A 26,311-nucleotide genomic window follows, 5' to 3' on the forward strand; every position below is an offset into this window, starting at 1 on the left:
TTCACAGTTTAGTAGTATTTTGTGGGCATAATTCTAGAATGATTTAACCAGTTTGCATTTTCACCAACAGTACATTCACATATGTTCATATACCTATTTTTTTGGCCCCTCTAGCATTTTTCATTTTTCTTTTTTGTCAGCTTTACCAGTCTGATAGTTGTGAGGTTGTACTTCAGTTATTTTAATTTTTATTTCTCTATTAATAATTTAGTTATTTTTTAAAATGACTATTGATAGGTTCTGGTTTTTTCTTTTGAAAAAATGGCTGTTCATCTCGAATCATTTATCAATTGGGGAATGGCCCTTATTCTTATGAATTTGAATGAATTTCTGGTATATCTTAGAAATTGGACCTTTTGCTATAAAGTTTTCTGCTTTTAAAATTTTAGATAAATAGGTTTTCCTTCTGAACATCGAAAAGTAAGGAATTAACATTATAAAGTAAGGAATAGGTAAAAATTGCAAAGATTGTAAAGGAGCATTATTAAATGTTCAGTCAGTAAGTTTAAGTACAGGATTTAAACAAAAATCAATTAGTCTTTCCCATCAAGGAGCTTGTGTTCCAAAAAGCATAATAGCTATTTATAAGATATGGATAATGTAGATACAAGCCTGACAGAAACCTATGTACTATGAAAGTAATGAATAAAAATGGTCAGAATAAATATAATATTAATAATTAAAATAAGATGTCCCTTTAACTAGTTGGTTATGCTAAAATAATATATTGTAATTTGTGAATCTAAAATTTTAATCCATAACACTTAAAAATATGTTGACATGAAGATCTAGCCAACTTGAAGGATTATGGTAATCTTTTATATTCTATACTTTATGCACAGTGACTTTCATATAGTGGATATTATTTGGTATCATAAGTTGAATTGATAAGTATATTGACGATCAACTAGTTTAGTTTCTTATTTTAAAGATGAAGATCTGAAAAGTTGCAGGGGTAAAGTGACTTTTGACTTGCCTTCAGTCCCATGGACAGTTAAGTAGCAGAGCAGAGTTCATTCTATGCTCTGTGTGTCTAAGTTTACATGTATATCATATAAACATATATAGTATCCTCTTTTTTTTTTTTTATCCTAGCAAAGATCTATTTCATTGATTGGGGGGGGGGGGAAGAGTAGTTGAAGATGAAATATTCAAATATTTGAAGGAATTACCATGTCAAAAAGAGATTAGATTTATTCAATGTAGCAAAGATTTAGTAGATGAGAACTATAGGGCAGCAGATCTTGACTTGTCATAAAGAACTTTCAGTGAAACTTATCATTTATTACTTTTTTATTATCTGCAAAGCACTTCCTCTCAATGGTAGAGATGCAGAGGTAAAAAGTTTTAGCTCCCCCAAAAATAAATACTGAGAGTGGTTGGATGGTGTTATAACATTTACCCAGATAAGTAAACATCATATATAGATACAGATGATTCTTGGTAAGTTATATATATGAGATTGTTGATAGCTTCTAGATATATATTTATGTGGCCATTGATAGGTGTTTTGTGTGTGTGTGTGTGTGTGTGTGTGTGTGTGTGTGTGTGTGTGTGTGTGTGTGTTTATGTATGTTAAAATCCCAAGTAATTTGTGTGGGGAATAGAGAGTTTTAACAACTAGGTTGGTAGGGTGGGTGCAAGTAGGTCAGAAAAGACAGCTTTGAAGGGATGCTAAGGATTATAAGAGGAGAACAAGAGGGAAAACATTCTAGGCAAGGGGGCCAACCTGTACAGATTAGTGGAGGAGGCAGATGAAACATCTTATGTGAAAGAGTTCCTAAGGGACATTATCTTACCAGTTTATAATCATAACTTGGAATCACATTTATATAACGAATTAAAAATCTTAGCAGCAGTATGTTTATATTTTATCGTAATAGTAGTAGTTCAGACTTGGTGTCCATGATATTTTTGTTTTATTTTCTCATACAGTTCTATTTCAATAGAATTCTTTCTTTTCTTTTTTTAAAGTACTGTGTATTTTATGCATTTTTAAATAATGGGTTTATTGACTTCATTAGATTGCCCATGGGGACAATGGGGGTAGGGTGGGGTGGGTAGGAAAGGTGAAGAACCCTTGTCCTAGAGACAAATAGGAGTTTTGGAAATCAGTAAGTGGGATGACATAGTCTGGATATAACATGATTACTGGAGATTGGAATAATGAGAGTCTAGAAGTAGGAAAACTACTTCTGAAATTTTTCAGTGAAAGGTGATGAAAGCCTGAACTTGAGTGATAAATGGAAAGAAAGGGACCAGTTTTGAGAAAGGTTGTGAAAGTAGCATTAATAAAGCCTGGAAACTGATTTGATAGAAAGTGTGGGAAAATGAAAAGTTGAAGATGATCCTAAAGTTGAAAACCTGGATGGTTACAAAATTTAAAATGGGACAGGGTTGATTTGAGGAAAAAAATAATTGGTTCTCTTTTGGTTATGTTAAAATTGAGATGCCTAAAGGACTTGGTTTAAAGTGTAACACACAGTTGATGTAGAATTCTTGCTCTCATAAGGAGAGAATGGGGATGATGATGACTAACAATCAGAATTGTCTGAAAATGGAATAAACTGTTCTATGAGAATAATGAGTTCATTATTATTGAAGATTGTTATTAGATGACAAGCATTACTTATATTTAGTAAAAGGTTGGACAAAATTGCTTTAAGGATCTTTTTATGTATGAGATTTGAGTTTTTGAGAAATTTGAGATGTAATAAAGTCACAAATATACATGCACATTTGCATGTATGTTTTATATATTTATACACCCCTGATATATACACACACTCATTACTATTACTTCTATAGAGCAACAGTTTTCAATCTTTCTGGTCTCAGGACTACTTAAGTTCCCTGTAAAGAACTTTTGTTTATAGGTTATATATATTGATATTTACCATGTTAGAAATTTAAAATGTTAGTATTATGAAAGCAGTATTTAGCTTTGAGAAAGGATCTCAGAGACTCCCAAGAGTCCTGAAATCATTAGGAAAAACATCTTTGTAGAAGATACAGAAGGAATATGAGCAAGATTTTTGTCATCTAGAAACCTATTACATTATTGGGAGACAATTAAATAAACTAATTAGAGAAAAAATTGTATTAAATCCTGACTATAAAGGGAATAAAAAGTTCAGAAAAGGAAGAAATCACAGTGGGCTATAATAGATAGGGAAGACTTTAGAGAGAATTTGAGATTTGGAGAGAGAGGATGTGGAAGGAGAAATAGAGGAAGAGATAGCCAGCTGAAGCCAAGGCTGATAGTAAATGTGGGATACTGTGAGATCAGCCTACAGATGAAAATATATGTCATGTTATAGTGGGAATAAGATCTTATCTCTCTCATTTTTTTTTGCTTCTATGATCTTTGTATATGTCACTTAACTTCACTGGGTCTTAGTGAAGACCTCTATCAGTACAATGAGGTATTTGTTCTACATGAATAAGATCCTTTATTGCTCTAGATCTATGCTTCTGTAAACTGAAGTTAGATTAGGATAGGGCTAGATTATAGACGGCTTTAAAACCATATCTGAATTTAGATTCAAGGTTGTAGGACAGTAGTGTCAAATTTGAATAGAAACCGGAACCATTTATCCAAATATAAGAATCCTTTTGGGACATTATGCTGAAAACTTTAATGTTTTCATGTTGCCTATAATTTATTGTATTTTTATTTAGCAAGTTTTTTTCAAATCTGATTTGAGTTGCCTTTGTGGACCATATATGACACCTATTGTAGAAAGCATGGAATTGTGTTTAAAGGTTCTTTGTCAAGGTCCTTTGATCATGAAAGTTATATTTAATAAAACATTATTCTGCACTATTATATAAGCAGATTGGAGGTAAAAGAGATTAATGATATTGATATACATGTATTGTTTATAGTCTATTTTTGTACATTATACACACATAGACACACCCATGCATGCAACTCATCATTTGATGATAAACTTCTTGAAGGCAGGGACTATTAAACTTTTGTTTTTGTGTATCCAGTGTACAACATGGAGCCTGACACATAATAGGCTTTTGATTAATATTGTTGATTTATTTGACTGATATCTTAACTGTAGATACTTTGTATCTCTTATGTTTTTATTACAGTTGATTAGTATGCATTAGTGAATAGAGTATTAACCTTAGATGTATTTGACCATACAAACAACTGTGTGTAAACAAGATCTATATAGGCTGAATTGGAATTTAACACTGAAGAAAGGCTCTAGAAAAGCAGTTCTCAAAAGTGTGGTCCAGTTTTCATGGGATCATTGACTTACTCTTGCTGTCTCAAGAGTCATTAGTGATTTTTTTCAGTTAGCTTTTGTATCTTTTTTCCATTTGGTTAATTCTACTTTTTAAGGAGTTTTTTCTTCAGTCAGTTATTTTCTTTTTCTAAGCTGTTGAGTCTCTCATATAAATCTCTCATTTCTATTCTCATTTTTTTCCCTCCTACCTCTCTTACCTTTCTTCTCCAAGAAGCCTCTTTGGACTTGAGACCAATTCATATCAGTCTTTGAAATTTCTTGGGTGGACATTTTGTTCTTGTCTGAGATTGTATTTTGGTCTTCCCTGTCATTATAGTAGCTTTCTGTGGTCAAGGTTCTTTTCTGTTTCTTGCTTATTTTTTTCTTTTCTTTTGTTATTTCCTTTTTTTCCTTCCTTTTTTTTTTTTTTTTTAATTTTTAAAGTGGAGCTCTGCTTCTAGAATAACAGGGGCACTGTCCCAAGCTTCCTGTACAGCTCTGAGCCTAGGCATTGAGCATATGGACCCCTTGTGTTTATAGCTTTGCCTTTTCTGTTCATAGTTTGCCTTTTGAGCTGCAACTGGAAGTTGCCTCATTGATTTGTTCCTTTACTGAGCCAGAACTGAGGGTTGTAGCTGCTAATTTTCTGTGATTAAGACTGTCACCTTGGCTTTCCCAGAGTCTGTCTGAGCTGAGCTGAGCTGAACACCGTTTTCACCTCAGTGAGACTGACCTTTCTTGAAGTTTTTCCAGTCTATCTTGAGCTGAAGAGTTATTTCATTCCATCAGACTCTATTCAGAGGCTTGGTTTCATGTGGTATTTGAAGGAAACTGGGAGAACTCAAGCAGCTTCCTGGTTTTATTCTGCCATCTTTGCTCCCCCTTTGAAAGTTCATGGGGTCATTGAGGTTAAAACTTTTCATAATCTAATTTCTAACAAGAAATATTTGTAAGTAAACATAAGCAAAAACTCTTTGAAGAGTCCTGCGATCAAAATGTTTGAGAATTACTCAAATATAGTATACACCATAATAATGTGTATATAACAGTTTTGTATATCTATTCACACAAATGTCCACTTGTTGACTGACTGCTTTAGATAGATCTCTAATACTATAATTGACCAGTAATGTGTTTATTGACTGATATATCTAGGAATGAAAGATTCCTTAAAATTGATTTTTTTATTCTTCCCTATATTTTTAAAATATGTTTGTCGAGGAAGGAATCTTCTGACTGATGATTTTAGAATTCCTACTAACTGATTTTAAGTTCCAGAAATAAACTTATTAGAGATTTTAAAGTTTGGAGAACACTGACAATTTTTGGTATTCATTTTTAAAGATCTAAATCTTTGCAATTTAGACTACTGAAAAATCACTGTTTAAAAAACTTGAATAACCAAAATTATGGCAAGTTTACTTTGTAAATATCTACTTGGGGGAAATGTTTCATGACCCTTTTTGAAGGAAAAAAATTTTTTTCTGATTAATTTGTTTTGTTTTGTTTGTCCTACAGAGATGCTGGTTGCAAGTTTTGGAGAACAGCCATTTTTGTTTAACACAACTTTTTAAGTCTTCTTACAAGATTCCTTGGAAATAGCCTGACTTGTGATGGACCATAGGAATACTGCTATGTTAGGAGTGGGTTCAGACTCCGAAGGATTTTCAAGAAAGAGTCCTTCTGCTGTCAGCACTGGAACACTGGTTAGTAAGAGAGAAGTGGAACTAGAGAATAGCACTAAGGAGGAAGAGGATCTTTGGAGGCGGAATAGGGACAGAAACATTGAGACAGGGAAAAATGATGGTTTGACTGATGCACAGCAGTTTTCCGTGAAAGAAACAAACTTTTCAGAGGGAAACTTAAAGTTGAAAATTGGCCTTCAGGCTAAGAGAACTAAAAAACCTCCTAAAAACTTGGAGAACTATGTATGTCGACCTGCTATAAAAACAAGCATTAAGCATCCAAGGAAAGCATTGAAAAGTGGGAAGATGACAGATGAAAAAAATGAACTTTGCCCTTCAAAACGAGTAAGTGGGATTTTTAAAATTTGAATTTCTTTTCCCATTATTAATCTGTGAATTTATCTGTTGACTCTTATATTCTGTGTATTACAGAAAACATTAATGTTATACAATTCTCATGTAGTGTAAGCAATACATTTAAGAGCATGGCATTATGAAGAGTATTAAAGATTAAGGGAATTTGTATGTATGTGTAGTGTATTGCATATAGATTTATAAATGTTCACATCCTATGTAATTATGGCAGATATTTAGGCAAAGTACTCAGAGTTGCTCCCCTTTTTACTGTGTTTATTAATAGGATCAGATAATGTTTCATTTCACTTGTTTTCTATTTTAGACCATGTCGGGAATATATATCTCCACATTGCAAAACAACATGTATGTTACACATTGGAGGAGGGGAGAAAAAGTAGGTTTAACATTTGAACTGAAATCTTAACCTCACTGACTGAATTTGTGACATGTCTAGATTTTATTCTTTTTATTACCTTTTTATGTTTTAATAGTTTTATTTTTTCCAGTTACATGTAAAAGTTTTTTTACATTTGTTTTTAAAATTTTGAGTTCCAGATTCTTCTCCTTGTGAAGTTGTATAAAACATTTCCATAAAAGTAATATTGCAAAAAACCCTAAGCCATAGATTTCCCCCTTAAGAATCTTAAGGGGGAGAAAAGTAAAAATAAAAAAATAAAAAATTATTCTTCGGTTTGTATTCAGATACAATAAGTTCTTGCTCTAGGTATGAATAGCATTTTTCATCGTAAGTTCTTCAGCATATTCTTGGATTGTTTTGCTGAGAATAGCAAAGTCATTCACAGCTCATCCCACAACTTTGCTCCTTACTATATATACACAGTACATTTCACTTTGGTTAAGCTCATGAAGGACTTTTCAGCTTTTTCTGGGAGCATCCTGCTCATCTTTTCTTTTCTCTTTTTCTTTTCTTTTTTTGCTGAGACAGTTGGGCTTAAGTGACTTGCTTAGGGTCACACATGTAGGAAGTATTAAGTGTCTGAGACTAGATTTGAACTTAGGTCCTCCTGACTTCAGGGCTGGTGCTCTATCCAGTGCAACACCTAGCTGCCCCCTCCCTTTTTTTTTTTTTAATAGCATTTTATTTTTCAAAATAAATAGAAGCAAATACTTTATTACACATATTTATTTCTGTGTTTTTCCAAATTACAAGCTCCATGAATAGGTATCATTGAATAGATTTTAATAAAAGGGCAGCATCAGTAGAGGCTTAAATAATGCTCTCCAAAAGGTCATTTTAAATATTGAAGAAAAAGGAAAAAAATCAGAGAAAGAAAGAAGTAAGAAAATGAAGTACACTGAATAATGAACCCTCAGCTGCTTCATATGCTATATAGGATGGCTACTGTCATGTACCATATGGCTGGATTCTGGAATAATAGCACCCTCCAACGGCAATTTCCTAAATAGCAACATAGAGGTTTAGAATTCTAGTTCTTTCAAAAGTAGTTGTCTTTACCAACTCCCCTTACTTTTGCGTATACTTACACTTAAATGTGATGTGTTTTTTTTCTCCCAGAATCAATAAAAACAGCATTTAATGGCTTTATTTCCACTGATGATAATTCATGAGGTGCCCTTGATAAATAATTATGAGACATTTTCTCTTTTAAGCAAATGCCAGAAGTTATGAGATCAGTAAAAGATTCTCATAGTTCCGTTCCTAGCTCAAAGATCTTATTAGGATAAAATTAAAATGGGAAAAATTTAAATTTATAGAGATTGTCATATTTGAGACTACAACATTTGTTTCTTAGAAGCAGAACTTCTCATATTCTGTTCAACCATATTCTTTATCTTGGAATTTTAAAAAGTGGATGACCGAGCTCAGAATAGTTTTGACTAGAACACTCTTTGTAGTGATTTTGATTCTAATCAGTTTTTGCTTAATGTTTTATTTATTTTTTGAGGAAAATAGAACTTTTTGTGAAAAGGAGACTGTAAAATATAGTAAATACAGGTCATGATCAAGATATTCCATTTGTATGTAATAGTTTGTAATAGTTACCATAAAATGTTTGTAATAGTTTGTAATAGTTACCATAAAATACCATGCATAGATTATTAGTTTGGGGAGAATAATGGTATCATAAAATATTATACAAATTTTTATATTTGATTTAGAAGACTCTTGAGTCTCTTTGAAAGAGTTTTAGTATCAGCTTTATGAATGTTGTATTAAATATGTATGAAAATTTTCAGTTAATATTTTTCTGTTGCAGTGCCAGATAACAGAATTTATTGTATTGTCAAAATTTGATGTGAATAAAAGACTTTTAGTTGATATACTTTAGCTTCTATATGAAAATAATTTCCTTTGTCATCATTTTAATTGGTAAATATTTGAAATATCAGCATTTCTGAATTCATATTATTTAGATATGAGAATAAGAGTAAAATTAATAAAGTTAATGATTCATATTTATAATTCAGGGACAGAGTTTGTTTTAGTTTGGCTGGAATGTAGACTGCATAGACAGGAAGGTAGATTAGTGTCAGATTATAGAGATCATTAATATCAAGAAGAGGGTTTGGATTTTACTTGGGAGGGTAGTGGGTAACGTTGAAGATTTTTGAGCTGAGGCATGATTTGACTAGATTTATATATGAAAATAGTAATCTGACATCATAATAAAGGATAGATGTGAGTGATTAGCGAATTAAGGTGGAAAAATATAATAGGAGGCTACTTTCTTAGTCCAACTGAATGCTAATAAGTGCTTTGCATTAGATAATGGCAGTTGGAATGAAGTGGGTACTTCAGGAATAGGGAAGGTTAAATGTGGGACATTGCAGAAATATAATTTATGTGCTATAGTAACTGATTGGACATGAGGGGCAAGAGGGAAAATATCCAAAGATAATGCTCTGATTAAAAAAAAATGAAGATTAGTTGAATGATGATGCTATTTACAGAGCAATAGTGAAATTAGGCAGACCTTGGATTAGTTGACCTGTACATATTCTTTGGCTCAGCATATTACTAAGTAGGCCTATACCCTATAGAAAGGAAAAAGATGCCAAAATATTTATATCAGCTTTTTTTGTGGTGACAAAAAATGAAGGAGATGGCCATAAATTGGAGAATTAATGCAAAAACTGGTAATAGAGATGGCTTCAGAGAAACCTGGTGAGACTTGTATGAAGTAAGGAGAATTAAGTGAGCCAGGATCAGGACAAAAATTGATAAGACGACAACAATATTGTAAAATATACAAAATACAAGAAGAAATTCCATCATATATTGATGGTACTTGATTGGTGTCTTAAAAAGATATTCATTGAGGCTAAATAAATAGGAAATCCATCTCAAGTATGAGGGACAGTCAGCCAGTGAAAAGGCATAAAGACTGAGATGGAATGTTGAATGTGAGGAACAGAGAGAAATCCTTTCTGACTGGATCAATCATTGTAATCATTTCAAATGAAATTGTTATTGTAGGGAGCTATTAAGAGTTGACTGAAGAGAGGAGTGACAAGATCATATCTAAGTTTAAAGACAATCATTTGCTTCAGTTTGTCAGATGGACTGGACTTGAGGGCAAGACATTAAAAGGCTATTTCAGTAATCTGGGTGATAAGTGATAAAGAGTTGAATTAAGGTGGTATCTGTGTGAATAGAGAGAATGGGTTAAATGTGAGAAATGTTGTGGAGATTATAATGGCAAGATCTGACATTAAATAGATACATGAAGTGATGTTGAGAATTCAAAATTATTCTGAGATTGCCAATCTGGGAGAATATTTTTAGGTCACACTCCCTGTATTCTACCATTGTGTGATGGTGTTAGAGGGAGAGCCTAAAAGTGACTGTGGGGAATTAGAGAGTATCCACCTCTCTCCACGTTTATCCTTCATAAACTGGAGTTGCTCTAGGTTATACCCTTCTTATTTCTTTAGTTCAGTTTTATAGTTATTTGTGAAAGATCACAGCACATACTAGGTAAAGTAGTCAACTGTTGAACTGAGTGATCTGGGCATTGAGAGATCACTGGGTAATGGAGCTTTCTTATGTCCTTAAAGGGATATTTAAATAGGAGATAAAGGCTAATATGCCCCAACATTTACTGAAGTGATTTAGCAGAATCTACTAAAGAATCAAGTAACCCCCTTATGGACCTATACAATCCATAGTGATTCTTGATAAAATCAAATATATTTGATTTATATATTTAAATAATATGAATAATAATATATAATATGTATAAATAATAATAAATAATATATTTAAATGATATTCCATTGTATCCTAGTTCAGACCTTTATCATCTCTCACTTGATCTGTTCCTTCATGAAGTTCCCATAGCCTTTTTTTTCACCTTTTTTATTTTTGAGTTCCAAATTCTTTCCTTTCCTCAATCCTCTCCCCTGCCCACTGAGAAGTAAGAAATATAATACCCATTATATAAATGTGATGTCATGCAAAACATTTTCACATTAGCCATGTTCTTTCCCTTCTCCCTTGCTAAATGAAATGGTAAGAAAAAAAGTGAAAAAGATGCTTTTGTTTGTATTGAGTTCATCATTTCTCTCTTTGTCCGGAAAAGACATTTTTCATGGAATCCTTTGAAATTGCGGAGGATCATTGTAGTAATCAGTACTTCATAATTGATTACCATAATTTTGTTGTTACACAATGTACAGTGTTCTTGTTCTGCTCACCTCATGTTAGTTTATGCCCAAGATTTTTCTTGAAAGCATCCACTTCATCATTTCTTATAGCACAGTGATATTCTATTAGAATCTGTCTGGACCTGCTCACTAGAGGATTTTGGTATCAGCCCGAATCCTGATTGTGGCTGAGGAGTGCAGAGTGAACTCACAAAGATGGTCAAAGAGGAGTCCATTTATTCAGAATTTTCTCATATAACTATAGCATACTGTGCATGTACTAACTATATACTGCGCATGCAGGACCACATAAACAACTTGCTATCATGTGCAGATGTCTCCTTGCTACTTTAGTGTAACTATTTTAATTACAACACAGGTTGTCATGCTCCCTGACTTCTCAGGAAGGCTGAGATGCCCATAGAGGGGATGAGGAGCCAAGCCAGGCAGGGTTTCTTTTACAAGATTAAAGATTTTTTTTATCTCGCCCAGGGTTCCCCACTATCTATGACTCTTTACAAGAATCATATATTGCAACTTGTTCAGCTATTCCCCAGTTGATGGACATCACCTTGATTTCCAATTCTTTTACACCACAAAAAGTGCTGCTATAAATATTTTTGTATATGTAAATAGATCCTTTCCATTTTTTTTTCATCTCTTTGATTTTGAGACCTAATAGCAGTATTATTAAGTCAAAGGGTATGCATAGTTTTATAACCTTTTGGATAAAAATTGTTCTCCAGAGTAGTCGGACCAGTTTACAATTTCACCCAGTGTATATGTCCCAGTTTTCCCACAAATCTTCCAACATTTATCATTTTCCTTTTCCATCATATTGCCCAATCTAATAGCTTGTGAGTACCTTAGAGTTGTTTTAATTTCTGTTTCTCTAATTATTAGTAATTTAAGAACCTTTTTTTACTTGGATTTTTTTCATCCAAAAACTGCCTGTTCATATCCTTTGACTATTTTTCAATTAGTGAATGAGTCTCTTATCTTTAGAAATTTGAGTGTTTCCTATGTATTTGAGAAATGATATCTTTATCAGAGAAACTTGATAGAATTTCTCTTGCCTCCAACCCCTTCCCATCCCCTTCAATTTCCCAGCTTTCTTTCTGATTTTGACTGCATTGAGTTTATATAAAACTTTAACTTCGTATAATCAAAATTATACATTTTGCCTCCCATGATCTTCTGGCTCTGATCATAAACTCTTCCCTTATTCAAAGATCTGACAGGTAATTTTTCTCATGTTCCCCCAATTTTCTTATGATATCACTCTTTATGTCTAAATCATGTACCTGTTTTGGCCTTATCTTGATATATGGGTGTGAAATAATGTTGGACTGTGCCTACTTTCTGCCTGACTATTTTCAAGTTTTCACAGCTGTTTTTGTCACATGGTGAGTTCTAGCTTTGATCTTTAGGTTTATTCAACACTAGATTACTGTGTTCATTCTGTATTGTATACTCAATCTATTCCATTGACTAACCACTCAATGTCTTACCTGGTTCTACATAGTTTTGCTGATTACTACTTGGTGTAGTATCTTTTTGAGATCTAGTAAGTGACTGAGGCAGGATTTTTATTTAGGTCTTCAGATTCCAAGTATAGTACTGTATCTCCTGTACCACTTAGTTATTGCTAGGTAACTTACTTTTAATCTTATTAAGCACTTACTACATATAGCAAACATAAAATGGAGAAAGATAGAGTTGGGTTCATTCCAGACTATAGCTGTGTAAATTTGGGCAAGTTACTTTATCCAGGCCTCATTTTACTTACCTGTAAAATAAAAGGGTTAAAAAAAAATTAAAATCTCTCCTATTTTCTGTATTCTGTGATTCAGAAAGAAAAATCCAGATAACTAGACAAAGAGACTTAGATACCAAGCCATCTAGTTTTAGGATACAATGTATTTCAAATTAAAAGTATCTAGTAGTCCTATTGAGACCAAAGTAAATTTATTCATTATCCCTTTACCTTGAGAGTTAAAAAGAACCAGAAAACGTTAAACTAAACCCCAATGTTTAGAAATGAATACCCAGATCCATGTTAATCTTAGTGATTTTTCTTTACTCTCCAATAACTAGTAAAGAATTAATTTTTAATAGGGCAGAAATGGGATTTGAACAGTTTCTCATCATGTACAGGGTCTTAACTTATTCAAAAAATTAAAGGAATGTTGATACAGATTCAGTTGTATTTTCAAAAAATTTTAAAAATGAAGGTGGCAGGCATAGTATTTACTTGTAGTTATCATATGCTAACTGTGTGAGATGCAAAGATTCTAACTCAAATTGACTTCTCAAAGGCATGGTACATAAAGAAAGTTTCTTTAACTCGATTCTCCCGAGAAGTGGAGCAGTTCCTTTACTAGAAAGTCTGGAGCAAGGAAAGCCAATTTTACAGAAATAATGAGCATAGTTACATAGTCAAGGTTTACAGAAACTCTGTTTGCCCACCCATCTCCTGTTAATCCTCTTACAGTCGTTGGACAACTCCATCTTTATTTCTTAGTTGTTTTTGGAATACGATTGGGCTTTTTGTGGTACCAGGGTCTTACTTAAGTAATAACTGTTTCAAAAATGTTATTAAGAAAAAGTGATCTGTTTTGCTTCAAAGGTAAATAATCAATTAAGGAAGAGGGGTTAAAGGTTTCTAAATTACTGAGCTAATAACTGAGATTTGGTCTCTTTCAGGCTTTTTTTAATCAATTAGAAAGGAATGGAAACTTTCTTGGATATCTCCTGGCCATTAAACAATTAGTAGGTTTTTCTCTAAGCAGTTGAGTAAAGGTCAAGGAGTGATCTCTTAAATATTTTGTGCTGAAAGAGCAAGTCTTTGCTCTTCTCCCAGAGCCTAATGATTAAATAAAGTCTTAGTGCTGAGTCTTGAATTATCCAAGGTTATTATTCTGAGTAGTCCTCAGTTTCCTGTTTCACGCATAACTAATTGCAAAAAGAAGAAATTATTGAATATTCTTTTCCAACAAGTGGGAGAAAATAGTTCTATTCCTGAAATTATGAAAGATGACCTTGACCTTGAGCATAAGTTCAGTTGTGTATTAAGCTACCAAAATATTCTTTTGTTCTTTGTAACAAATTATAAAAGAACATTTCTAAACAATTTTGTTGAGACAAAAGAAAAATCCAGTATAAACAATAGATTAACATACTTTGTTAGAAACAATGGGCTAATATTTCAATTATACTGAAATGATTATTCTGAAGAGCCAGAGGAGGTCATCTGAACCAAGGTTTAAGACTTGATATCAGCTTAATACTTTGAGGTACACTGTAGTGTTAGGTTTGTTTATGTTTCCTACATAATAAAATATGTTGACATTTACTTCACTGGATCCATAAATTCGTCAGTATGATTAACCTTCTCCACCAGTGCAGATGGTAAGCTATCTTTACCTTCTCATCTCTGTAATCCTTGTCAGTGTTTCCCTAAAAAGAAGCCTGTCTCTGGCACTTTAAATACTTTTTTATGCATGCCACTATAAGACCTAAGTGATTACTAAGTGGGAAGCATTATCCAAAGCCCTATGGATACAAACTCAAGACAGACAGACATTCCTTGCTTTTAAGGAGTTAATATTGTAATGGGGGGAAATTAAAAACTATACACATCAGAAAGCGGAGAGTTTAAGGGAGTTTTTTCTCATTTTATCTCCCAAGACCCCAGAAAAGTAGGTGCTTTGATTTTCCATATTCTACAGATGGGGAAACTAAAACCAGTAAAGGTGAAGTGATCTGTCTAGATCATATAACTAAAAGCTTGAGTAAAGATTTGAACTTACTCTGTATAGGTACTCGAGTCTTACTTTAGGTTTAACACTCATTCCACTGTATCACCTATAATTTTTGCCAGTAATTTTTCCAGTTTTGTGTATTCTTGATTATATCTTTTATATCACTTATTGCATGCAAATCAGTGTTGGTAATATGCAGAATATCATATGTCTTTCAATTGCCCTTGGATGTCCCCTCAATTTTAATTATTAAGAATTTGTGGTTCTTTTAGTTATTGTTGTTTTTGTTATTGTTAACTGGGTTCTGGTATTGGTAAGTATTTGAAATTTGAAATGCTGAACAGTTTGCCAAATTCACTGCAACCTGCTCATTCTTCTTTTAGTTCTAGTCTCATTGTCTAGTCTGTAGTCTGGATTTCTTGGACTAATATAGTGACTTGACCAACAATCTGAATGTCATAATTTGAATAGTATACATTTTTTAATGATTTGGTTTTCCTCCATTGAGGAGAACCACTAGGTCTTTCAGATTTCATTGTAATCAGTATGAAATTATCCATAAACAAGAGCATCTGAAAAACTGTAAAGAATTCTGTTTATATTTTGATTAGGGCATCCTTCATGACAGTGGAAAAACCTTTAAGCAGTCATGTCTACTTTGAGTTTTGCTGAATATATTGTTTTTTAGAGATCAGTGAACAAAATTACCTTTGTAATTGTATCTAACAAGGTTACTTTTATCAGTTAATCCGCCACTGTGTTAAATCCTGGGGATACATACAAAAAGAAGAAAAACATTGTCCCTGTCCTCATGGATCTTACAAGTCAAAGGGGGGAGAGAACATGCAAATATACACACACACACATATTCTCTCTCTCTCTCTCTCTCTCTCTCTCTCTCTCTCTCTCTCTCTCTCTCTCTCTCTCTCTCTCATTAACAGAGAGAAAGCTCTGGAATTAAGAGACGTAAGAGAAAAATGGGATTTTAGTTGGAATTTAAATGAAGCCAGAATGGTTACTGGGCAGGACTGAGGAGGAAAAGCATTCTGGGCATTGTGAGATAAAGCTAGAGAAAGTGCCTAGAACCAAAAGATAAGAGTATCTTCATGAAAAAGCCAATGTTACTGAATCAAAGAGTATGTGTTGGAGAATAAGGTAGAAGACTGGAAAGGTAGGAGAAAGTTAGATTATGAAGGGCTTTGAATGCCAACCAGAACATTTTATATTTTATCCTAGAGGCAATAGGAGGCTTTTGGAGTTAGAGTAGAGGGTGACATGATCAGACCTATACATTAAGAAAATCATTTTCATGGTTGAATGTAGGATGTATTAGTAAGTATAGGGCCATACTTGAGACAGGCAGTCCCACTAGCAGACTTTTTGTGGTAGTCAAGATAATGAAGGTTTGTGCTAAAATGGTTTTGTGAAAAATGTAAATATGAAGAGAGCAGACTTTGGCAACAGATTGGATATGAGGGGTGAGATATGGTGAGGAATTTGGGATGCCTCCTGTATTATGAAACTCAGGGACTGGGGAGATTAATGTTGCTCTTTCTAGTAAGAGGGAAGGTTGGGGGGGGTGGCATTTAGGAGGAAAGATTCTTAATATTACTTCTTAGAGAGTAAATGCACAAAATTATCTCCATGACTGTATACATTAAGGACTCTTCTATGATCTTCACAATATGTCCTTCAATATATTTCAGATTCCTGCAAAAGATAGTCAGATTTTTAATACTGTCTCGCCTTTGTTCGTAGATGTAGAAACTATTTCCAAAATGCACACAGATTAAACAGTTTTATTTTTGAATATGATGAGCAAATACTTAACTGAGATAGATGATTAAATTGAACCCAATTTTGTTACTATTTTGTTCTAATCAGTATTAATCAGTTTGATATGATTCCATAAGAGCAGTGATTAATAGCCCTCGAGCTGTGAACTGCAGATTGTAAGTTCATTTGCTCGATCATAGGGAGCTAATTACAGGACTTTCACTCTTGTTTTTCTTTGTTATGATGACCAAGCCTATCTGTGGTGGAGGTGATTCAATTACATGGAAGGCCCCCCAGCTACTTTTGTTGCCCTTCCATTCCTTGCCATCCTTTTAATAGCCCTACTTGAGGAGATGACCATGAGCATTTGACAGCAAATGACCCTGGTTGTCAGCCTGTTTGTTACCTGTCTTTCTACCATGTTCATTAAGACCTGAAAGGTCAAGATAGCTTTGTCAAGATTTGCTCATTTATTAGCCCATTTGTTAACCATTGGGATTCTGTATTTTATGTAGACCCTTCTTGAGGATCTGTCAACCTATGAGATTCTATATTTTTAGTTTGTTTCATCTGTATTGTCCAGGTATTGAGCATTATAAAAACAAGGAACATATCAGATTATAAGAAAGATCAGAGGACCACTTCATTAGAAGGGCCATGAAATCTTTATAAAGTGCCATTGGTTCAGTGCTCTGCCTCAATTTCTTTTAATAGAAATTAGGCAGTTTTGAAACTATGCATGACCTCTATTAATTTGAAATACAATAGCTCAGAAAATAATTGTTTTGAATTTATAATTTTGATTCTTTTCACATTTTTGTTAATAAAAAACCATGATAACTGATTCAAATTACATATTAGTTTGAATATTTTTTCCTTGAGTTTTAAAATTTTCAACTGGTGTCCTTTCTGTTTTGTGATTATTATAGGGCAAGGGGATCAATTTTAATTTTGTGCTTTTTATTAAGAGAAAAGTGGATCATGTTTAGCAGCCCCTTGGGAATAGTATCTTGAACAATGATCCCAAACCAAATTTAGCTATTAAATGGGATATTTCCATTTGCCCCAAATAGAATTTTGTATTTAATTTAAAAATTCAAAATTTGCTGATGTTTTTTCTCAATCTGCCACTAAGAAGCTGTTACATTACAGGAATGAGTTAAAACATTTTCTCTTCATCTCAGCCCTAAACATCTTTAGCTCAATATAGTCTTTTGCTCAAGGTATATGACAAAATAATGACCAAAGGTGATCATTCATAATCTCATAATTTATAACTACCTTATATAGAACTCAGTTAAACTTTTTTCTTTCTTATTATTCATGAGTAGTTTCATTTTCTCCTTTATTTTCACTAGATTCTTTAGTTGAATATAGTTTTTTGATCAAGATGTCAGAAAATTAAGTAATGACCAAGAATAAATCATTCTTTAGTTCTCAAAGTTTGCTTATTCATGAATAATTGTTTTTTTCCCTTTTCTCTTTTGTTATAACTAAAGGCTTAAAGCAATTATTGAGCATCTGCTCTATGTGTATAATGCTGTTTCAGACATTGTATAGTTAGAAAATAAAATGTAGAAAATACAATATAGGAGAGAAAGTTTTCTGGGTAGTGTTCTAGTTCTGCCCTTTTACAATATTATTGTAATGAACATTAAAATTAGGAAGGACTACTTAAAATTAATTTCTGGTTGTCTTGAATTGCTTGTTAGTTTATAATAATAACTAAATTGGAACTTTTTTCCCCAAAGATTTGATTGTAAATAGATTGAAAAAGGTATCCTGGTTGAAGAGAGGTATAAATAGGGGTTTTCATGCAGGAGTTTGGATTAAATGACGTTTAAAGTCTTGTAATTCTAGAATCTTATAAATACAATATTCATGTGGAATAGGTGGACATAGGTGGACATAGGTGGAATAGGTGTTCTTGAGGACACAAAACTGGAACAGCAGGTGGCATTATAGAGCAGGTTAAAAGATAAGGTTCAGTAATCGCTCTTATTGGACTAGTGAAGAGGGATGTGTAGTTATTTATTGAGTTTAGAAAACAGATGCATGATCTTAACAATAAACCATGTGATTTATTGGTCTTCATTTCTTCTTAGAAATTTTTTCATGATTAATACTAATTTTGCTTCTATATATGTTTAAAAAAAATAGGACAGATATGAGGGTTTAAACAACTAAAGACATGCTTTGTCTTTCTTTGACAAATTATGGTATTTTTTCCAGTAACAAGTTTCTAGTGAGACTAGATAAGAGAAGCATGCTGTTGTTCAGCTAGTACTGTCTAGGGAGTAGAGTAGCATATTGCCTGTTATTCTTATTGCCTTGAACATATGGAACTATCTTAAGGTTTTATATATCTGCTCTTAAATAAAGCTCTAATTTTGCTGTATTTTATTGTCTGAAATAAGAAAATAGAGATGATTAGACACAAGTTAATACCTTCAAAAATTATGAAAATTAATTAGAAAGTTCCTAAATAGTAACCATTGTTGAATTGTGAAATCTAGATGTTATCTAATAATGTTTTTGATTTCTCTGGCAGGAAAAGTTCAAATCTTGCATGTATACCATACCCTGTTTCTTTTTTTTTTTTCTTTCAAATAGCTTGAAGCCTAGTATAGTTCCTATTACTTTCTTAGGAAGTTAAAACAGAAGGAGTACTAAAGCTTTTTGTCATTAAAGCACAGATGGTAAATATATGCATTGGAATATTCTAGCTATTTATAGTCAAACTACATTGAATTACTAGCGTTTAAAAGTGTGTGGAAGCAGAAAAGTGACACTAACAGTACTGTTCATATTTAAAACAATAAAACAAGATGGAACCTGCCTCTGGAGTCCACCTCTTCAATTCTGTACAAAATTGATGTGTATGTTTTTGTAGCTCCTTGTATTGTACTTATTTGTATGCATAGAAGATTGTAGAAGATTGTTGGTGAAATCACAGCTGATACTGAAAATTTTCTATCAAAAGGTGGAATAGTTTGGCAACAGTTGTTTTTATTTGTTTTAGGTATATGCTGTCAGCAACAGTTTGGGAAGGAAGTGTACAGATTATTTCTTCTCATTTTGAAAATTTGAAATAAATGTATATTCTTACTGTGCATGTTATTTTTCATCTTTCCTTCTGGCCAAAAAGGAAGAAATTGACTCTTCTGTCCTTTTTAAAATTGTCATCTCCTCCTCAAAATATAATGACTTGAGTTTTGATAACATTCAAGAAATCAGTGTGTTTTCCTAAAACAAAGAAGGAAAAACTTGGACCAGAGGAGAAAAAAGTGTAGTTATAAATAATTGTGTACTGAGGCAAATAAAAAACGATGATGATGAATGGTGATATTACTAAGTCCCTATTCTTTAGTACTTACAAAGCATAAAAGATATCTAAAATTTGTAATTTACTGTTGGAGAAAACCAAATTCTCTTTGGCCCAAGTTGGAGGTTCTTATTAGTGTTGTTATATTCAATATGTTTTCTTCACATGCTAAAATAAAGACTTCAATTGTCACTTTAAAAAAACTTCGACTTTACTACTCTAAGGGAATAGTATAGAAATAGCAGTCTCTAGATTACCTTGGTTCTTCTTGTGATCATGAGAGAGCAATTTCTTTGGTCCTCAGTGTCTTGCTCTATACAGTGAAGGGGAATTGGTTTTATGAAGAGCCAGTCAATTCTGGAATTATTTCTATTAAATTTAAACATATTCACATATTCTTGAATACAGGGATTGTGTCCTTTTTATCTATTGCTTAAAATAGCTCTGTGCACATAGTAGGCACATAACTGTTAATGTCTTTTCTGCATTGCATACAGAGGTGCAATCTCACCCTCACCTCCAATAATTAATATTTTACATATTTTCTCTTTATGCTAGGTCATTCTTAGTTGTTAAAAACTATTCCAAGCATTGTGGTAGGTGTTAATTATATAAGTTCAAAGAATGAAGAATCTCTGTTTGGAAGAAACTCATTCTTATGGGGTGGGGGTGGGGGAAGCACATATCTACCTATATTTAATATAAACAAAGTTCCTCTTTTTTTCTATTTTACCCTAAGACCAGTGCTTTTAGCGAGAGTTTTTTGGTTTTGTTTTGTTTTTTTACCAAGCCCAAAGGTGACTAAAAGACAAATTCTCTAAAGCATATCATAACTTGCTATCCTGATCTTGTATAGATATTCTCCACTTGAAATCTTAGCCCTCAAGTTTGAACCTAGGTAAAAATATAGGAAAGGACCTTTGTAGTTAAGTTTTAATAAAAATAAATACTCTGAAGCTAGCATCATGGAATCATAGAATCTTATGATCTTTATGTGGGAATTTTCTTTATTATCCCAATTTTACAATTACTCCAGTTCTTCATGCTCTCTCCTTTATGATGAATTTCTTAGGTATGAAAATGGAAAGGTAACAGTCTCTATGTATTCAACAATGACTTCTTATAGAGCAGAACTTCAAAGGAATTTCTACAGAGCACTTGTCTCCACAAAATTATAGAATGTTTTTTCTCTGTCAGGCCAAAAATATTAGCATGGTTAGAGCCCTGGATCATATGTTGGGAGCCATGGGTTCTTGTTCAGAACCTTTTCAGTATGATATTAATCAAGTGACTTAGCTCCTTTTGTACTTTACTTTAGACTCTTGATCTCAAAATTAAAGAGTTTGAACTATATTTGATCTTTAAGTTCCTTTCCAGCACTAAAATTTTATGATGTTGTTAGAGTGTATAAAGGCTAGCATGCTAGGATCATGGTATCTAGGATTCAGTGAAGATTCCTAGCTTTGGTTTTTAAAAATTGTTTTTATAATTATTATATAATTCCTGCCCTCAAGTCAAGGCTTGCATTCTTTTGGTAGGGAAAAAAAAAGGATAATTTTTGGGCTTCAATGCAGGGGAAAGTAACTTTTTTCAACTTTTGAAGGATTATGCCAACTGTTTACCATTCCCACACTCAGTTAAAATATTATTGTTTTCCAGAGATGGAAAAAACACCCATGATGTGCCAGCCCTAAGATAACAAGAATTTTTTCTATTTTGTAAAGGTTAAAAAACAACAAAACTTTCCCTTTCTATTTTAGTAGATTATACACATGTTAAACTGAACTGCCTGTACAATATCTCCTTAGCCGAAAGCTAGGCTATTTTTAGTTTAAGGAAACATTTAAAATGACAGACACCTTTTTGAGGCTATTTATTTTGTTTTATTGATTTCTCCTTTGAGGAGGACCTCTAACTAGGTGAATTCAGAAGAAACTGTTGTGGTTTCCTACTATTGGATGTTAAGTATATGCTATGGTTTTTTCCCCTCTTTAACCCTGTTTTGGATTTGGTGGTTTAGCTCCAGCCAAGGAACTTGAAACTTGCTAACTGAAAGAAGCTGGGTACACTCTTTCCTTCTGCCTGCCCCCCTATTGGCTATATGCCATTTCTCCAGCCAGCCTCTCTCACTTCGGCTCTAGGAACAAGTCCAGAGCATGAGCCCAAATTTTCCACCTCACCACACTTCCAGTAGCATTGAGGTCTTGTTGAAGACAGTTATTTGAGCAAGAACACCTGATGCTGTACATATCTACCTCCAGGTCCTGCTCTGATGGAGTTCTGACACCTCCAGGTCTGTCTTGGTTGTTTGCTTTGGAAGCTGTATGAGCTAGAGGTATTTTGTAGTAGTGGATAAAAGAACAGTTGGCAGGAAGCCCAGCTTCTCCATGGCAGCCGCACTATTATGCAAATTCTCCTGAAGCTTCACATTTCAGTGAAGCTTTTTTCCCCCTTTCTTTACGTACACAAAGCAGACAGCTGAGGGGGCAGCCATGATCTGTCCTACAGTCTTGGAGACGAAACAAGGTGCCACTCTCTTCCCAAAATAACTTCTATTGTGGAAGCACATGCTCTTTTAAATGGGGAGGAAGATGATCCAGGGATCCTGTCTATTGTACCATTCAGCTTCTGGCATAAATATACCAGACAGTTAAAAACTGCTGTAATCTATTTAATCAGGTTCATCTTCAGTTCTTGCTTTCATTTTGTTTGCACTTCTACAATCCATGCTGTGATTGGCTAATAGAATTAGTTCTCTTTTTTTTCTTTGCAGTGTAGGGTTAGGCAATCTGCTTGGTTTATATTATAGTTTATTTTTAATGGTTCACATAATAAGATTTGGAAAAGGTAGAAGTTTCTCATTTCAATGCTGATCTATCTAATAGAGTGAGTTATTTTTGAACTGAAATGATAGAAGGTAGAGTCTGTGGAAGTCCTGGAAAATTAAGCCCAATGTCTCATTACTTTGACATACTAGTAATAGACATGCTTCTTTTTATGGTCAAAAATTCTTTTCTTTGATTTCATTTTAATAACTATAAATCATTCAGTAATGTTCACATATAGATTGCTCAATAACTATATAATATTAATTCTAAGATATCAGCTATAAAGAAAGCTTTGGAGAATATATCAGAACATAAAGGCAGAAATATGGCAAGATACTAGAAACTTCATGATAATGCTACCTAATAGCATTATCTATAGACCTATTGGCCTAACTTTTAGATTAGTTACATACACCAACCATGCAAGCTTTTTAAAAAAAAAAAATTCTTCATTTCAATTGTATTATATTTTTCCACTTACATATAGAGATAATTTTTAATATTCATTTTTGTAAGATTTTGCGTTCCAATTTTATTTCCCCTTCCCTAATATGGAAATATGTTAAGAATGACTGTACGCGTATGATATATCAGATTGCTTGTTATTTGGGGGAGGGGGAGATAACAGAGGGGCAGATTGTGTTCCATTGTATAAATGATATGCTCCCAAAAGGCATCAATATGCATCATTCTTCTTTAACTTTCATGTGCATGAGTTTTCTTTCTTACTTACTATCACCTTGATCTCTCATCTAAAGAACCTGCTGTCTACTTCCTAAAATGGGCTGGCTGTGTTCCTGGACAAGGCAGTATGCCCAGCGTGGTGATGACCTGTGGACTCTCCGGAAGTTGTAGAGTAGAGAAGTGCCAGGTGTAGAAAGAGATGATTAGTCAGCGATATTCAGAGAATGTTTTCATAAAATGTTAATAGATATATCTATTCCAGACTTAACAAAGGTCACCTTATATGCTTTCTAACATAATTAAAATTTCTAAATAAATAGGTAGAGACAGATAGGTACTATCTGTACCTATATCCATCTATCTATATCATTGGCATACTTCAAAATAATTCAGGCTTAAAAGGTGACTTGGAATGAAGCTTATTTATTTTATTCTTGAAACATTTTCTCCCTAACATTTTTCATTTTTAGAGAAGCAGCATAATATAATAGAATGTACATAATACTTGGAATTAAGAGAGATATAAGTTCAGTACTGGATTCTGGCACTTAATAATCTAATCATGGGCATGTCGCTTTTTTCTTTTGCATCAGTTTCTACATCTGTTAAGTGATAAATAATATCTTTTGTGCCTACTTCATAGAGTTGTTTTGAGGATAAATAATGTATGCTAAGTTCATTGTATACCTTAAAACACTATATAAATATCTAGCCATTTTGATAGCATTGTTTTTCTTTAGCCAAGTATAGAGAGAGATTTATGCTCCTTGTTCTTTATAAGTTTTTCTTAAAGCCACTTCAAAAGAAAAAAGCAATATTAAATAGAACTTTGGTTTCTATGACAAAAATGTAAGATTGAATTGATTATTGACATCTTTCCTTTCCTGTAGTTAAAGACACCATCACAGGAAGGTATTAAAATTCAGTCACTCATTAATATTCTTTAAGTTCAGCAAGTTGTTATTCAAAGTAGTTCTTTAATTTAAGATTGAAATTATTATAATAGAATTTCCATTTTGATGATTATCTCATCATTTTAGGGAATTCCTACATGGTCTTCATATTATTTTCTTAGACCTAAATTGTAAGTACAACCTTGCTCTTGGTAACATTTTCAAACATTCTTGATTTAATTACCAACAATTTTAATTTTTATGACCTTCATTTTTTGGTTGAATTACAATTCTTTTATACTTGCAAATGCCTCATTAATTTTGTAACTGAAATTCTTTGAAATAATTTTGTTGCAAATGTAACTTTCCCTCTTTTTCCCTTTCCATCTAACTTTTCTACTTGTACACTAATTAATTTCCCACTATTACCTTACTATCTAAAAAACATACATAAATTGGACTTGTTTTAGAGTGTATTTAGTTATATTCAGGCTATAATCTGTTTTTCAAAAATCTAAGTCATTACCTGAAGGTTTAATCCAAAATACCTATTAAATGGAAATGGTAATCTTTGTGTTTCTTTCCTTTTCTCATTTTATATACCTTAATTTTAGAATTTGCAAGTCATTCATTTTTGATAGAAGATCATAGATTTAGAGCTGGGAAGGAACTTTGTGGCTATTAAACTTAGTTTTTCTATTTTAAAGATGAACAGACTGAATGAAACACAGTGAGGTTAAGTGTTTCACCCAGGACTAAATAAGTATGAATTTCCATCCTGAACTTGTTTGATTGACATTTTTAATAATAGCAAGATCAGAAAATTATTCTGAACTTATATTGAAGAGAATTTAGGGGCAAGATGAATAGTCTGCAAGATGTTAATTAAGTCTAAAGGAAATGAATTATCTTATGTTGGATAACTAACCTACAAGTCACATATGCAGTGATTGTTGCATTCCTGCAATTATCAAAAGAACTAGCTCATTATCAAGATGAATTTATGTAAAAGGCAGAGAGGGCAGCTAAATTACTTCTCAGAAATAATACTATTTCAGGAAGGCAAAAACTTAACAAATCATATTGTCATTAATTAGTGAAAATCAACAATGGTCTTTAGTAACCTGGTGGATATTTGAGATCAAATTTTTTAAAAGCATTTTTATAGAGGGCTTTTATCACATGATAAAAAGATTTTGCTTTGCAAATGTGTAGAAATATATTCCTCTGCACCCAGTTTCTTGATTATCTAAAGTATCTTCATTTGATCTTCACATTGTTTTGGAGCTTATTATATTTTCTGAATAATATATATGGGCTGTTGAATAATAGAGGATCTTAGAGTGAAGTCATTTTTATTTTTATTTATTTTTTGCTAAGGCATTTGGGGTTAAGTGAGTTTCTTAGGATCACACATGTAGGAAGTGCTAAGTGTCTGAGACCAGATTTGAACTCGGGTTCTCCTGGCTTCAGGGCTGGTGCTCTAATCATTGCACCACCTATCTGCCCTTGGAATAATCTTTTTAAAAAGGAGTACAAAATAGAAAATTTAAAAATATTTGATGGACTGAATTAAATGTATTCCTTTTATCCCTTAAGGAACTGAATTTCAGTTGAAAAGGACCTCAAAGATTATCTGATCCAATTATTTAAACTGTTTTACAAAAAAATTAGCATTTTTTTTTAAAACCCAAAAAGAAAAGCTTTGGTTCAGAGAAATTTCAAGGACTTAACAGTAAAACTAGGATTTGAATTCACAAATCCACTTCCTCTTTCTGCATTTACCTTGTTTTGCTGCTTCTGCAATTGCTGTTCTTTCTCCTTAGGTTTTTAGAGACAGTTTCTGCTATCCTGGACCCTTGTTTTTGACATCTTCTAGAACTAGAGAGAGAATATCTGAAAGGATTGTTCAATTTCAACTCTTTTCCTTCATTTAGTAAATCAATTCATTTCAAATCCTGTCAGTTCTCAAAACTTCTCAATGTTGTTACCCATTCTCTTTTTCTCCTGATATTCTGACTCTAAAGACCTCTGGGAATATGGATCATTGTGCTCTCCTAGACTTCTTGAGAAAGCTTCACCTGTCTATCTTACTGAGTCCCATTCACTCTCTTTCCATTTAT

The 26,311-nt window shown here is 32.9% G+C and overlaps 1 protein-coding gene across 2 annotated transcripts in view; it reads left to right on the forward strand.

Annotated features, from left to right (window-relative positions):
* The window catches only part of ASH1L (ASH1 like histone lysine methyltransferase), a 216,688-nt gene that overhangs the window by 37,303 nt on the left and 153,074 nt on the right, over positions 1–26,311 (forward strand). Inside the window, exons 2-3 of one of the 2 annotated variants that reach the window (XM_051993845.1) lie at positions 5,766–6,277; positions 6,612–6,683. In XM_051993845.1, coding sequence (XP_051849805.1) covers positions 5,861–6,277; positions 6,612–6,683 — 489 coding nt within the window. In that variant the 5' untranslated portion in view covers positions 5,766–5,860. The remainder of the gene's footprint in view (positions 1–5,765; positions 6,278–6,611; positions 6,684–26,311) is intronic. The other variant, XM_051993846.1, reaches the window with a different exon arrangement.

Source organism: Antechinus flavipes, chromosome 4, assembly GCF_016432865.1.
Source record: "Antechinus flavipes isolate AdamAnt ecotype Samford, QLD, Australia chromosome 4, AdamAnt_v2, whole genome shotgun sequence".
NCBI lineage: Eukaryota > Metazoa > Chordata > Mammalia > Dasyuromorphia > Dasyuridae > Antechinus > Antechinus flavipes.